At 42.5% G+C, this 17,138-nt stretch overlaps 1 protein-coding gene across 13 annotated transcripts in view; it reads right to left on the reverse strand.

Annotated features, from left to right (window-relative positions):
• Positions 1-17,138, reverse strand: part of MYO5A (myosin VA) — a 241,964-nt gene that overhangs the window by 20,343 nt on the left and 204,483 nt on the right. For all 13 annotated transcript variants that reach the window (XM_040342698.1, XM_040342697.1, XM_040342696.1 and 10 more), the window contains one exon: positions 14,591-14,745. In XM_040342698.1, the coding sequence (XP_040198632.1) occupies positions 14,591-14,745 (155 nt within the window). The remainder of the gene's footprint in view (positions 1-14,590; positions 14,746-17,138) is intronic.

Consider the following 17,138-nt stretch of genomic DNA (forward strand, 5'->3'; position numbering starts at 1 on the left):
AAATTTCCCGCTGTGCTTTGCGCGAAATTACGGCGCCCCGACGTGTTTTTTGAACGGCGACGTGCGTTACGTCTTTTCATATTCCTGGACGTCTTACGCAAAAAAAAAAAAAAAATTTGAAATTCGACGTGGGAACGACGGCCATACTTTAACATGGCTGGTCTAAATCTAAGCCATGAAATAGCAGCCGTAAGTTTGCGACGGGAAAAACCGACTAGCGACGACGTAAGAGAATGCGACGAACGCGCGTACCTTCGTGGATCGCCGTAAACGAATTAACATACCCGACGCGGAAAACGACGCGAACTCCACCCACCGGGCGCCGGAGTATTACACCTACGATCCGAAGGCGTACAAAGCCGTACGCCTGACGGATCGAAGCCTAAAGCCGTCGTAACTTGTTTTGAGGATTCAAAACAACGCTACGACGCGGCAAATTTGAAAATACGCCGGAGTATCAGTAGATACGCCGGCGTATTTCAACTGTGAATCTGGCCCCTAAAGTTTATTAAATGCAAAAAAATGTTTTAAAAGAATAAAGCACACCGTTTGGTGGTTTCTCTCCCTATGTGTGGCTGAGAGGAGGTATTGAGAGGAGTACAACGTGCATACGGAGGTATTAAGAATTGTATGATCCAATATCCCAGGTGAGAGCACATCTGGTGGAGGGTATTCATGTCACTTTAAGCATTATTGGCACAAGGTGGTGGATTAACACAAGTGATTAAAGAGGAATATACAGTAACCGACCACTTTATTAGGTACACCTGTTCAATTGTTTGGTAACACAAATTACTAATCAGCCAATCACATGGCAGCAACTCAATGCATTTATGCATCTAGATGTGGTGAAGAGGACTTGCTGAAGTTCAAACTGAGAATCCGAATGGGGAAGAAAGGGTATTTAAGTGTCGTGGCATGGTTGTTGGTGCCAGATGGGCTGGACTGAGTATTTCTACTATCTACTATGACGTCCTCCCAGAATCGTGCTCCAGCGCATGGGAGTATCCGTGACCGTTGGGTCCTGAGGACCCGGCACATCACGGATTGCGGTAAAGGGCCACTGACGGAGGCAATTTACCACGTGATCGCTCCGATCACTTGTAAATAAACCGGCGTCATGTCCGGTTCCTCTCTGCCCTCTTTGTACCAAACGGTACAGCGTGAGCGGAGAAGGGAGAGATCGGGTGCAACAGCGCTGTGTGCTGGATCTGTAGTGCCCACAACGCTGCTCTGTGCCCACTGCAAGACTCATCCATACTTACAGCCATCCATGCTCAGCCATCCATCCAGGGCTGTGGAGTCGGTAGATAAATGTTCCGACTCCTCAGTTTTATGTACTTCCGACTCCGACTCCTCTGTATTAATATGCGAATGTATTTTATACATTCCTTGAGGGAAAGAAACGCAACCTACCACAGGACTACTGGCTGGGAAGCCAACAGTCTACTGTATTGCACAGTTTATGCAAAAGACAAACACAATGAAAACAACGTTTTTTATTCTAAAACATGGATTTTCCTAGGAGAATCCCATAGTCATGTTTAAAGTTTAAGCTAACAATCGGAGTTTACAAGTTTTTATAGCCTTAGCTAAATGACAGCACATTTTCCAATGGTTTAAAGCTTCAGTCTTGAACTATTGGCCCTCCATTCCCTTCACTTATACAAGTGTCTCACTCTCTAGTCCTGCAAAAAACATATTTATTTAATCCCTTATCAGTGAGAGGCTAGGTTACACATGGACGCTGCGTTCCCTGTAAAAGCAGAACACAACACTATGGAAAGTATAAGTATTGCAGCTCCTAATTGTGCGTTGCGTGCCATATAGTGAAGCACATGAAAAGCATGCTTCGTCACGGTCACTTAACGTGTTCGTTTTGCGGTTACGTGAAGCACTACATGCATTGGTCTTTATTCTTACAGTAGAGAAGTCATTAATTATAACTTTTTGTGAATTGGGACATTTAAACTTGCTTTTTTTTATTTTTATTCCAATCTAAATTTAGTAGGAAAAAACAAAAAGAGAATGCAGCGCTAATAAGTGACAAATCAACACTATAAGTGAATAATTAGTGATATTAACAAAAGAGATCGATGGTTAAAAAGATCATTCCAAGAAATGGATAGTTCAAAAAATGAGAAGAGAAAATCCCAGAGCTGTAAATAGTCCAGAAATTAGTGAGTGATCGCACTTATTTTTCTCACAAGTGAAATGTGAAAAAAACTAAAAAAAGGGGGTTACACAGAAAATCCATATAAAAAAAGATCCATAAAAGCTTCCAAGATAGTGAAGATAGAGTGATGAGAGATGAAATTCCACACTGCACCCGTGCTTGTAGATTGCCTGCTTACCGAAATTAAAGACTGTATCACACCAGTCTCATAAAGCATATGGGAATTGAGGTATCCCACAACCCATCCACCTGGATGATCAGAAGACTCAGCATAGGGTCCGAACGGAACCGTGGATGATAAAAGAGAAAAGGATTCTCATAGCGTATAACGTTTAAAATCAATGAATGTTTAATAGAAGTTGCACTTACAATTAAGTAGTGAATAACGGACAATAATCGAAACAACACAGGAAGGATTCCTTCTCCGATGCTCCAATGCTGCGATGCTCCTCGCTACCAGGACTCACACACCGCCGGCGTTCAGGACGGAAACGCGATGACGTCACGGCGACCCGACGATCGTTTCGTCTCAATAGGACATCTACGGGGGTTTGGCCGGATGACGACGTCAGCGCGCGCAGTGTATAAATAGCCAAAGACTCCATCTTTAGAATGGGAAAGCCATACAGGAGCCCTCATACTCAACTAAGGGCAACATAATATAATTGGTAGCGGGAAGAAAATAAGAAGTTTGTTCAGATCTTTGCATGCAGCTAATCGATCGACACAGTAAAATATAAATTCTTATAACATATAAGAAGCGGAACGCAGGAGTGTGCTGTCAACCAGTAGGGTAGCATCAAATAGCAGCAACCTAATGTGATCGGAGAAGATCAATATTGTGTCATAAATTAATACAGTGTAAACAATTAACCACTTGCCGTCGCCGCACCGTCATAATACGTCCACAAGGTGGCTCTCCTAGGCGAGATCACGTATTATGACGTCCTACCTTTAAGCCGCCACTAGGGGCGCACGCGAGCCGCCGGAGGCGCGCGCGCGCGCCCCCCGCTCGCCCCCGACTCCCGTGCGTGTGCCCGGCGGGCGCGATCGCCGCCGGGCACACGTGATCGCTCGGTAGAGAGCGGGGAACGGGAGCTGTGTGTGTAAACACACAGCTCTCGTTCCTGTCAGCAGGGGAAATGCTTTTCTTCGGTTCATACAATGTATGAACCGAGGATCAATGTTTCCCCTAGTGAGGCCACCCCCCCCCCCACAGTAAGAACACACCCAGGCATACTTAACCCCTTCCCCGCCCCCTAGTGTTAACCCCTTCACTGCCAGTGGCATTTTTATAGTAATCTAATGCATTTTTATAGCACTGATCGCTATAAAAATGCCAATGGTCCCAAAAATGTGTCAAAAATGTCCGAAGTGTCCGCCATAATGTCGCAATACCGAAAAAAAAATCGCTGATCGCCGCCATTACTAGTAAAAAAAATATTAATAAAAATGCCATAAAAATACCCCCTATTTTGTAAACGCTATAACTTTTGCGCAAACCAATCAATAAACGCTTATTGCGATTTTTTTTTACGAAAAATATGTAGAAGAATACGTATCGGCCTAAACTGAGGAAAAAAAATGTTTTTTTATATATTTTTGGGGGATATTTATTACAGCAAAAAGTAAAAAATATTCATTTTTTTCAAAATTGTCGTTCTATTTTTGTTTATAGCGCAAAAAATAAAAAACGCAGAGGTGATCAAATACCACCAAAAGAAAGCTCTATTTGTGGGAAAAAAAGGACGCCAATTTTGTTTGGGAGCCACGTCGCACGACCGCGCAATTGTCTGTTAAAGCGACGCAGTCCCGAATCGCAAAAAGTACTCTGGTCTTTGGGCAGCAATATGGTCCGGGGGGTAAGTGGTTAATATGCATTCCTGTTTGCAAATTAAATATGCTTAAATCATCACAAAATAAATTTTAAAAATTTAAAAATTAAAAATTATATAGTTAATACAACATTATACTAACATGTCCATATGGGACTGCATGCAGGCATGCATGCCAGTGGTTAATTACTGGAATGCATATAGCAATCAATACAGCGTCATGTTTACTTTAACCATATTAGAGTGCAACGCATGCCAATGATTAGCAACAATACACATAAGTATACTAAAAATTATTAAGACCATATAGGACTAACCCTATATTAACCGTGGGTCACAAGTATTTTAAATAATAATTTGTTTAAAATAAAATAAAATTTATATTAGGAGTTATTAAGGAAACAGTTGATATCCCAATCGACATTTAGTCCAAAGGGAATAAAAGATTTCAAGCAAAAAATCCAGCGAGTTTCCAGCCTAGATATGGCACGAACCATATTAGTGCCTCTCCAATGGGGGCGGATGTTATCAATAGCAAAAAAGCTGGTCCCCTTTAAATCTCTCCCATGATATTTATCATAGTGTTTAGAAAGATTATGCTTAGGGAACCCGCTCTTAATCCTCCCTATGTGTTCACTGAGGCGAATATGTAGTTCACGTTTAGTGCGACCCACATATTGCTTCGAACATGGGCACTGTATCATGTACACCACATACTTTGTCGAACAGGTCATAAATGATTCGATCTCATGTGTTTTACCAGTAACTGAAGATTGGAAATTCGTGCATTTTCTTTCCTTAAAGGAATTTACCTTACATACACTACATTTCCGGCATGGAAAGAAGCCCTTAAGGGATTGAAAGAAAACTAGGTTTTTAGGAGGGTCGATGACATTAGGTGCTAGGTTCTGCCGTAATGAGGGTGCCCCTTTAAAAATCAGCACTGGATTCTCAGGGATATGTGCCCCCAAGATCCTGTCACTTCTAAGGATATCCCAATGTTTCCTCAGGATTTTTTTAATTGAAAAGTGCTGATTAGAGTATCTCGTAGTCAGCGACCAACTGAATTTATCCGAGGGGATGATATTTGTTCTATTGTTCCTTATCAGAAGAGAATCTCGGTCCATCTGTTCCACTGTGGTGATCGTCTCATTAATCTTCTCCTCTTGGTATCCTTTATTTAAAAGATTTATTTCTAGACTCAACTCTAATGACAAGGGGATTTCCCTCCAACATGACATCAGCATCTCCCATATCAATTTTTTGGATTTAAATATATTTGTAAAAAATGGAAAATTAAGTACCAATACCTTTTTTAAAGCAACCGATCGGAACGCCTTCATTCCTACTACGAGCTGTCATCATAGCTCCTGGCTCACAGCAATACCTAAAGGTCAGTTTCAGCGTATAAGGCGGAATTGTACAGAAATTGTTGATTACCAGGAACAATCCAATACTCTAAAGTCAAGATTTTTAAATAAAGGATACCAAGAGGAGAAGATTAATGAGACGATCACCACAGTGGAACAGATGGACCGAGATTCTCTTCTGATAAGGAACAATAGAACAAATATCATCCCCTCGGATAAATTCAGTTGGTCGCTGACTACGAGATACTCTAATCAGCACTTTTCAATTAAAAAAATCCTGAGGAAACATTGGGATATCCTTAGAAGTGACAGAATCTTGGGGGCACATATCCCTGAGAATCCAGTGCTGATTTTTAAAGGGGCACCCTCATTACGGCAGAACCTAGCACCTAATGTCATCGACCCTCCTAAAAACCTAGTTTTCTTTCAATCCCTTAAGGGCTTCTTTCCATGCCGGAAATGTAGTGTATGTAAGGTAAATTCCTTTAAGGAAAGAAAATGCACGAATTTCCAATCTTCAGTTACTGGTAAAACACATGAGATCGAATCATTTATGACCTGTTCGACAAAGTATGTGGTGTAAATGATACAGTGCCCATGTTCGAAGCAATATGTGGGTCGCACTAAACGTGAACTACATATTCGCCTCAGTGAACACATAGGGAGGATTAAGAGCGGGTTCCCTAAGCATAATCTTTCTAAACACTATGATAAATATCATGGGAGAGATTTAAAGGGGACCAGCTTTTTTGCTATTGATAACATCCGCCCCCATTGGAGAGGCACTAATATGGTTCGTGCCATATCTAGGCTGGAAACTCGCTGGATTTTTTGCTTGAAATCTTTTATTCCCTTTAGACTAAATGTCGATTGGGATATCAACTGTTTCCTTAATAACTCCTAATATAAATTTTATTTTATTTTAAACAAATTATTATTTAAAATACTTGTGACCCACGGTTAATATAGGGTTAGTCCTATATGGTCTTAATAATTTTTAGTATACTTATGTGTATTGTTGCTAATCATTGGCATGCATTGCACTCTAATATGGTTAAAGTAAACATGACGCTGTATTGATTGCTATATGCATTCCAGTAATTAACCACTGGCATGCATGCCTGCATGCAGTCCCATATGGACATGTTAGTATAATGTTGTATTAACTATATAATTTTTAATTTTTAAATTTTTAAAATTTATTTTGTGATGATTTAAGCATATTTAATTTGCAAACAGGAATGCATATTAATTGTTTACACTGTATTAATTTATGACACAATATTGATCTTCTCCGATCACATTAGGTTGCTGCTATTTGATGCTACCCTACTGGTTGACAGCACACTCCTGCGTTCCGCTTCTTATATGTTATAAGAATTTATATTTTACTGTGTCGATCGATTAGCTGCATGCAAAGATCTGAACAAACTTCTTATTTTCTTCCCGCTACCAATTATATTATGTTGCCCTTAGTTGAGTATGAGGGCTCCTGTATGGCTTTCCCATTCTAAAGATGGAGTCTTTGGCTATTTATACACTGCGCGCGCTGACGTCGTCATCCGGCCAAACCCCCGTAGATGTCCTATTGAGACGAAACGATCGTCGGGTCGCCGTGACGTCATCGCGTTTCCGTCCTGAACGCCGGCGGTGTGTGAGTCCTGGTAGCGAGGAGCATCGCAGCATTGGAGCATCGGAGAAGGAATCCTTCCTGTGTTGTTTCGATTATTGTCCGTTATTCACTACTTAATTGTAAGTGCAACTTCTATTAAACATTCATTGATTTTAAACATTATACGCTGTGAGAATCCTTTTCTCTTTTATCATCCACGGTTCCGTTCGGACCCTATGCTGAGTCTTCTGATCATCCAGGTGGATGGGTTGTGGGATACCTCAATTCCCATATGCTTTATGAGACTGGTGTGATACAGTCTTTAATTTCGGTAAGCAGGCAATCTACAAGCACGGGTGCAGTGTGGAATTTCATCTCTCATCACTCTATCTTCACTATCTTGGAAGCTTTTATGGATCTTTTTTTATATGGATTTTCTGTGTAACCCCCTTTTTTTAGTTTTTTTCACATTTCACTTGTGAGAAAAATAAGTGCGATCACTCACTAATTTCTGGACTATTTACAGCTCTGGGATTTTCTCTTCTCATTTTTTGAACTATCCATTTCTTGGAATGATCTTTTTAACCATCGATCTCTTTTGTTAATATCACCAATTATTCACTTATAGTGTTGATTTGTCACTTATTAGCGCTGCATTCTCTTTTTGTTTTTTATGTTTGTAAGATTGTTGTACACAATTTAATGCTAGCAGCTCATTATTATTATTTTTTATATTCTATACTTTTTTAATCACTCAATCAATACAGCGCAGCGCCAACCTTAGGGTTCTTTGTTTTAAATTTAGTAGGAGTCGGAGTCGGAGTCGGTGCATTGTTTGCCGACTCCGACTCCAGGTACCCAAAATTTCCCCCGACTCCGACTCCTCGACTCCGACTCCACAGCCCTGCATCCATCCATGCCATCCACCCCCAGCCATACTCAGAAATACCCAGCCATCCCCATTCATGCTCATGTATGCCATATCCATGCCACTAAAGTGCCCATCAGTGTGTCACAAAAGTGTAATAGGTAGTCAAATTAGATTTTACATTTATGTCCCTAGAACACCTAACAGTGCTCCCCCTGAATGTTGGGCCTCTGTATGTGGTCAGGCTGTGGAAAAGTCTCCCACATGTGGTATCGCTTTACCCACTATGCTAAAAAAATGTGTTTTCATTTTCTTTCCACATTTAACTTGTTTTTTTTTTCAAAATACTCATTATGCCTCATAGATTATACGTTGGGGTGTTTTCTTTCCAAAATGGGGTAATTTTTGGGGTGTTTCACATGTGGTATCGCCATACTCAGGAGAAGGAGTAGAATGTGTTTTGGGGTATAATTTGTTGTATGCATATGCTGTGTGTTAAGCCCCCTTACACATGATCGTAATTTCCGATGGAAAAAGTCTGACTGACTTTTACCATCAGAAATTTGAGTTTAGATAGAGAACATATTCTCTTTTACCCTGATGGAATTTTGTCCAAATTCCGATGTGATGTTGGTCAGACAAAGGTTCGTTCGTGTGTACGGGGTTTGAGAAATAACCTGTTAATATGACAATTTTGTGGAAAAAAAATAAGAAAAAATAAATCTTGATTGTGGAAAACAATTACAACTTCAAAAAACACACCATGCCTCTTACTAAATACATTGGACTATCTACTTTCCAAAAATGGGTAATTTGGGGGGTATTTGTACTTTCCTGGCTTATTAGGATCTCAAGAATTTAGCTGTCAGTACTTCAAGTGTGATCAATTTTCAGAGATTGGCACCATAGACTCTATAACTTTCACACAGACCAAATAATATACACCAATTTTGATTATTTACCAAAGATATGTAGCAGTATACATTTTGGGCAAAATTTATGAAGAAAAATTACTAATTTGCAAAATTTTATAACAAAAATGAAGAAAAATGTATATTTTGTTTACAGAATTTTCAGTATTTTTTCTTTTATAGGGCAAAAAAAAAAAAAACAGCGCTGATTAAATACCACCAAAAGAAAGTTCTATTTGTGTGAAAAAAAAGGACCAAAATGTCATATGGGTACAGTGTTGTATGACTGAGTAATTGTCATTCAAATTGTGAGAGCACCGAAAGCTGAAAATTGGTCTGGTTAGGAAGGGGGTTTAAGTGCCCAGTGGGTAAGTGGTTAAAGTGGAGATTCATTATTTAGTCCAAAATATTTCAAATATTATATGGCCACAATCTATGCAACACAAGTGTCTTCACCAAACAAAGCTATAGATCTCACTATAAAAAGGTAACCGTAAGGAACTGGATGAGACCTGGGAATACATTTGTAAGATCTGGGAATGCATTTATAAAAAAGGAAAGTTATTAATAATCATGAATCAATTTTTGACCGATTACCAGCTTCCTTTTACTGTATCAGATTACTGGAAGCACAGAAATGCGGTTAATTTTTTACTTTCATTTGAGCAAATATTACATTTGTCAAACCTAAGGTGATTTGTTCACCCAAGGCCACCCATGAAGTGGTAACTCCTGTTTTCAAACTCCTGGTTTTACTAAGAGACCTCACTCATTTTGACTGGTATATATACTTTAAACATGCAAGATGTACACAGCTTGTCAAAATGTTTACCCCGGAGGAGCTGAATATCAGATATTTTGCTTACAGAGTGTGAAGGACTTTTTGCCTATATGCTTCAGTTTAATTCTCCCTGCTAGTAATGCTGTGTGTGTTAGAGGTAAAAGGTGATTTCATGTGTGACTCATTCCTCTGCTAACAGACTGTTGAAATGTTAATGTCCCTTCCCCAGTCAGCTCTCTATTTTAAAGGGTAATTGATCTATTGTGTGTGTGAAGAAGACCTGTGTTTACCCTTAAGAAATGTGTCTACAGGGTCGGCTCCGAAGTGTCTGCCTATAATCTGTATGGGAGCCCCCACTGTGTGAGGGGGGCGGAGATTGTCATTGTAACAGTTTTGTAACTACATATAAGTTAGGTGTTGTACCATTAAAGTCCCTCTTGTTCCAGCAGTAAGCTTGGCTCATGTGTGGATTATTGGGTGATCCCAGGAATATTCCTCCTCGTGGAATATTGGGTGATTTTCTTTATGGGAAGAAGGGAATGCTTGACGGGGATATTTTCTACTACCCTCACAACTGGTTGGCAGCAGCGGGATATTCCCTTCTACTCTCCTTTACACCCGGATTCCAAGCAGACACTGGAAGAACTACTGGAAGTTCGTGGAAGGATTGCTAGCAACAAAACCAAGCGGGTCATCATAGCAGAATTAATGGAGCTAGACCAGGAGAACTTGGTTGCAGCAATGCCAGCAGTACAAGAGATGGAGACACCAGTGATTCAGGAGGAGGAATCACCAGCCAACAAAGTAATGAGAGAGAAGCTAGCATGGTTCGGTCCGAACCCAACGGCGGATGTGGTGCTGAAAGTGAAGGACCTGTTAGCGGAGGAGGCTAAACAAATAAGAGACGCAGAGCTACAGGAGGCTAAACAAATAAGAGACGCAGAGCTACAGGAGGCTAAACAAATAAGAGATGCAGAACTACAGTTAAAACTGGCAGAAGTCCAACAAGCAGCCGCACATTCTCCAAACAGTGAGTACAGCACAGCAGACACAAGGAAGATTCCGTTTAGCGCTTTTAAAGCTTTTGATGTAAAAGACTGTGCAATTGATAACTACCTGGCAGATTTTGAGCGACAATGTAACCTGCACCGAATAGCTAGAGGAGAGTGGGTTTCAATATTGTCAGGCAAACTGTCAGGCAAAGCTTCTGATGCTTTCCGGACCGTGCCAGAGCAGGAGATCCATAGCTACGCCAGGGTTAAAGAAGTGCTCCTGGCTCGTTATGCAGTAATCCCAGAGTTCCACCGACAGAAGTTCAGGGACTCACGCAAAACCACGAAAGACTCTTACGTGGAATGGGCATGCCAGTTATCCCTGTCGGCCTCTAACTGGGTTAACAGCAGCCAGGCCACCACCGCAGAGGACATTTTGCAACTAATGCTCCTGGAGCAATTTTACAATCACATCCAGACGGATGTCAAAGACTGGGTGAAAGATCGCAGGCCCATGACTCTACCAGAGGCCGCTAAGTTGGCGGATGAATATGCGGATACTCGCAAGATGAACCAGGTCACACCACGGGTACAACCTCCACGACCAACGGCGCCCTCACACCCACCAGCCGCTAGATACCAACCTCCTAACAGACCGGTGACATCTAGCCCTCGCTATCCACGCCAGGAGGACAACGAACAACGCTGCTTCCGGTGCAAACAGCTGGGTCACTTCAAGCAGAATTGCCCCATGAACGACAACACCAGGTCAAATTGGTCTCAACCTGTGTACCGCCCACCAGCAGCAGCCCATTGTGTAGACTCGGCTTGGGATCCCCAGGAGCTGGGTCAGGAAGAACCATTGGGCACCCCTTACGAAGCCCTCATGGTACAATCTGTTATTACGTAACAACAGGGAACACCATTGTCAGCTGGTCATGGGTAACGAAAAAACCGCCCAGGGATTAAGAGACAGCCGGGTGGGCGACAGCCAAGAGCGGGAGGGGCCCTGGAGGGAGCTGGGCAGAAAGAGGCACCGCCGGCTACCCTCCAAGAAGAAGAGGTCCTGGAAGCCATATAACAAGCTGACCTGGGAGGAGAAGAAGCGACTGGAGAGGGAGTCGCAGCGGGCGTACCAGATGCGGGTCGAGATGTTCGCCAAGGGCCCACCGGTGGCCCCTTACACCACCACCCAGTTCCTGATGATGAAGTACCACATGGAGAGCCTGCAGGACATGAGCAAGCAGGAGCTGATCAGTGAGTACATGGAGCTGGAGGAGTGCATAAGCCGCATGGAGGAGGAGAACAACCGCCTTAGGTCACAGCAGGCCGACCCCCCCAGGCTCCATGAACTGGAGATGGAGCTGGAGAAGCTCAAAGAGGAGAACCGGCGGCTGCGGAGGGAGCAGGGGGTGGCTGACCCTATGGGGCACTGATCCAACCCCCCCTCCCCCCAGACTCTGAGCACCAGTGCTACAGCATTTCAACAAATATAAATTTTTCTTTTTATGAATCTCCTGTGATTGTCACTTCAGAGCCATAACCTACCCCCTCCCATAGCGGGATACCTAGACGGCGGCGCACAGACCCATCCGCCGTACTTCACACTGACTCTGCAGATCGCACAAAGACTTGGGGACTGACCGGCGTGTGATCCGACGACCCGGTGGCATACCTGAGTCGGAAGCTGTTGCCAAGGGAGGTCCGTTACGCCACCATTGAAAAAGAGTGTTTGGCCTTGGTATGGGCACTCAAAAAGCTCACACCTTACCTTTATGGCTGGGCTTTCACTCTCATCACCAATCACAACCCCTTGGTGTGGCTTAACCGGGTTTCAGGGGACAACGCCCATTTGCTACGCTGGAGCTTGGCCTTACAGCCCTATGACTTTACGATTCATTATCGCCCAGGCAAGCAAAACGGGAATGCCGATGGATTGTCACGCCAAACGGAGTTAACCTCGGACTAAAAGCTCTGAACCCGTCAACCCTATTGGACCAGGAAAGGTCCAACCGGGTTGCCGGAGCAGGGAGAAAAAGGGGGGCCAGTGTGAAGGACTTTTTGCCTATATGCTTCAGTTTAATTCTCCCTGCTAGTAATGCTGTGTGTGTTAGAGGTAAAAGGTGATTTCATGTGTGACTCATTCCTCTGCTAACAGACTGTTGAAATGTTAATGTCCCTTCCCCAGCCAGCTCTCTATTTTAAAGGGTAATTGATCTATTGTGTGTGTGAAGAAGACCTGTGTTTACCCTTAAGAAATGTGTCTACAGGGTCGGCTCCGAAGTGTCTGCCTATAATCTGTATGGGACCCCCCACTGTGTGAGGGGGCGGAGATTGTCATTGTAACAGTTTTGTAACTACATATAAGCTAGGTGTTGTACCATTAAAGTCCCTCTTGTTCCAGCAGTAAGCTTGGCTCATGTGTGGATTATTGGGCGATCCCAGGAATATTCCTCCTCGTGGAATATTGGGTGATTTTCTTTATGGGAAGAAGGGAATGCTTGATGGGGATATTTTCTACTACCGTCACACAGAGGTTACAAATTTACTAGTGTAGTGACAGTGTTTGAGGAGGTAGCTGGTTGGCAAACATATTCCACTTTGAGTGCACTACTACGTGTCACCAATAGAGGTGTACTTTGGATAAAAGTATATGTAAACCCTCACCAATAGAAATGTGTGTATAAATATAAAAATAAAATAGCGCATATAGACCATTCTTTGGTCTTATCCCCCAGGTGAGGGCACATTGGGTGAGGGGGATCACCTTTGCATGCTGAATGTTGGATCACATAGACAGTGTTGCCAACCTACCAGATTGAAATGTACTGGCACGACACCTGAAATTTACTGGCGCAGCCACGTTTTTACTGGCTTTTTACAAAAGTTACTAAATTACATTTTTAGGTGCACATTCCAGTATTTAGGCTCCAAACAAGTACGCTAGGCATATAGCAATGTGATTTAATGTAGATATTAAGGTAAAAAAACATATTTTTGTCATTTTTCTATATAATAAGGGCAAATTATTTAGTCACATCTCCCTCTGCCACCAACACTCCCTGCCTTTCACCCCCCTCTGTGGTGCCACAGTCTCCCCCTGCCTCCAATCTCTCTCTGCCTCCAATATCCCCCAGGCCCCCTTCCTCCAATCTCCCCCTGCCTCAAATCACCCCCTGCCTCCATCCCCCTCTGCGGTGCCACCAACAACCCCTGTCTCCATCCCCCACCCTCTGCGGTGCCACCATCCCCCTGTGCAGTGCCAACAACACCCCCTGCCTCCAGTCACCCCCTGCCACTAACACCCCTTGCCTCCAATCTCCCCCTGCCTCCATTGCCCCCTGCCACTAACACCCCTTGCCTCCAATCTCCCCCTGCCTCCATTGCCCCCTGTCTCCATCCCCCTCTGCGGTGCCACCGCAGCCACCATCCCCCCCATGTCTCCAATCACCCCCTGCCTCCAATCTCCATGCGCAGTTCCAAGCTGAACCGATCTTGGCTATTTTTACTGGCACATTCCCGCAACCACGGACATTTACGAACGGGGGAAAAAAGTGCCAGTTTTTACGAACTGTCAGTAAGAATACGGACGGTTGGCAACACTGCACATAGAGGTGGACACTATTGATGTTGATGCAGGTTTGAAAATACCAACAACTCTTACGATACTGCTGGAATTGGTGGTGTATATAATCACATATATACCAAAGGACATTTTCAAAGACTATTTAATCACGGTTTGGATCAGGATTTATACTTTGAGATATACCTTATATTGTATGATGATAAGGTTGTCTTAAAGAGACAGGAACAACGATTTGGGATCACACAGGATCGCTGGAAACCATTTCTGTCTATATTTGTAACATTTTAAAAGTCTAAACAAATAAAAGTTACTTTTTATAAATATCAAGTTTTTCCAGATTCCATCCAATTCTAAGCTGCTTACTATTATTTCAAATATTAGTTATGAATCAAACAAACCTCCAGAGGTAGAATAAAGTATCAGAGAGATCAGATCAGAGGGAAGGGACGAAAAACTCACCTTTAAGATCTTTTTAATACCGTTAATTGTTGATGTGAGAAGAGAGCGAACTTTCTGGTCATCATTGAGGTAATCAGCATGGCGCACACACATAAACAATATATATGCCGGCAATCCTGGAATAAGGTTCACAGCAACACCACGGGGCTTTAGTTCTGATAAAGAAATAAAATGTATATTTAAAGTTCCTGGATATTTACAGCTCATATTCTCACCAGTAAAGGTCATATTCTCCCTCCACCCCTTTGTTTGCCTTTTGAAATAAATTGAAATACTTGGCACTTCTGTGTATGAGGTGCATGCAATGGTCTACCCTCCCCTCTCACAATGCAGTATTGGGCGGTTGAGTAGGCAATTACAAATCTTCCAACCTAAATATTCAGTTTGACCTTTTAGATAAACGAGTCACTTATTTCCCTGAACAATGATTTGCTTTCAATTTTGCATGATTGATAAAGCGATTTTTAGACTATCACGCTATTGGAGGCCCTACTTTTCATATACATGCCCCGCGGTTTATGGCGGATTGAGACTCCCAGACAAATGTTGGATATCCTGGATGAATTTTCCTGACCCTCAGCTGGTTCCAGAGACACAGTGGATCACCTCAACTTGCAGAGGGCTATATCTGCATCTGTATGGGTCCTCACTAGAGACAGGAGGTCCACACTATCTGGTAAGTGTTTTCACTTATAGAGTGATGGTCACAGGAGGATCTTTCTTTTGCTTGGTGGTGGAATTCCCAGAATCATATCATCCCACTGGATCCCTTTATCTCAAGAACATTCACTTACCTTTCAGAACTCTCTATATTAAAACTTTTTTAAATTCTTTTATATATGTTTCACTTTATTTTTTGTTTTACACTATGTATTAGATTAATATCTTCACTGTATATTTAATATTTTCACTTGGCAAGCGTGACATTTGTATTTTTTTTGTTTTATTATTAATGATTTGCTTTGCATAAATCATCTGTTTCTTCACCTCAATTCAAGCTACATCTAAGCAACTAGGCTCTGGCTACACAAACACTTAGGGCAGGCTGCATTTTTTGCAGTGCACCCCAGCATACATCCTGCAGTGCAGGTGTGCTGTGGAGAAATAGTGTAAATTGGGAACATGTTACATTTTTTACCTGTTTTTAGGGTGGAACGTGTAACATATTCCCACTGCTGCAACTGCCAATAGCTGCCCTTCTACCTGTGACAGAAGTACAGGGAGAAACCTGTGCTAGCTGTCACTTTTTTAAAACAGTGTGGCCGTGCAGGGCTCCACCCACACAGTTGGCATCAGTCATCAGTAAAAGGCAGAAATTAGAATGCACTAATAACATTTTTGTGGTAACAGGCTTCTAACGCAATGTGCCTCAATGCAGACAACCATGTCTCTGTTAAACTCTATAGTTTACCACAACATAAAGGAAAAGTGCATAAAATAAAAAAAGAAATATACATATTCAACTATATGGCTTGCTGCAGCTGTCCTCTTTTGGCTGTAAGACAGAGAACCGAGCAATCGCATGATTGCTGATCGCTCAGTCCTCCGTTTTCACTGAGCAGAGAGTGGTGATGGTCAGTCACCAGCTCTTTGCTCTGCACCTGCAGCACTCACTGAAGCGCCAGGTTGTGGAGGGGGCAGAAGATGCTGGCTCAGGCTCTCAGCAGCAAGCTGAAAGGCTGAGCCAGCTGCCGATTAGGCATCTGGGTGGACCCTGACTTTAAAGTCGGGATCCTTGCAGAACCTGGACTGGGTCTGCAAAGTCAACTGTCGGATGAATCTGGGACACAGGAGCGCATAAGAAAAGTGTGTCCAAAAAAGCTTTGGCCACACTTCTCTTTTAAAGCCAATTTTTTACTTCAGTTAATCTTGTGGTTGTATAAGTTTTTTTTTTTTTAAATGCAATTTCTATTATGTTTGTTAATGCTCAGACAATGTATATGCGTTTCACTGCATATACCATGCACTCACTAAGGCCAATTGCACAATGCAGCTTGAAAAAGCTCAGTATAGCTTATTTTTTTTTTACAGAGCTAAAATACAGCCCATTAATTGTAATGTGCCTATGCACACAAGCGCACAAACAAGCGCCATGTATTCTTCAGTAAAAATAAATAAATTGAAAAATCTACATTTTTGGCCAGTAATTTACGTCTCATGTGCACAAATGTCCATAACATATTGTGAACGCGAGACTAGGTTTGCGTGCATGTGCGCGCAAATTTGCAAAATTGCACGAATGCATATGCGCAAAAAATTCATGCAAATGCAAAAAAAAAACGTCTGAAAAAATAGATGCTCAAAGAGGTGCATCATCTGCAAGAGGCCTAATGCCGCGTACACACGATCATTTTTCGGCATTAAATAAAACAACGTTTTTCGGCATGTAGAAAAAACTTCGTTTTTTTGCAACTTCATCATTTAAACGACGTTGCCCACACACCATCGTAAAAAATGCTCTAGCAAAGCGCGGTGACATACAACACGTACGACGGCACTATAAATGGGAAGTTCCATTCGGATGTCGCTACCCTTGGGGCTGCTTTAG

Source organism: Rana temporaria, chromosome 3 (genome assembly GCF_905171775.1).
Source record: "Rana temporaria chromosome 3, aRanTem1.1, whole genome shotgun sequence".
NCBI lineage: Eukaryota > Metazoa > Chordata > Amphibia > Anura > Ranidae > Rana > Rana temporaria.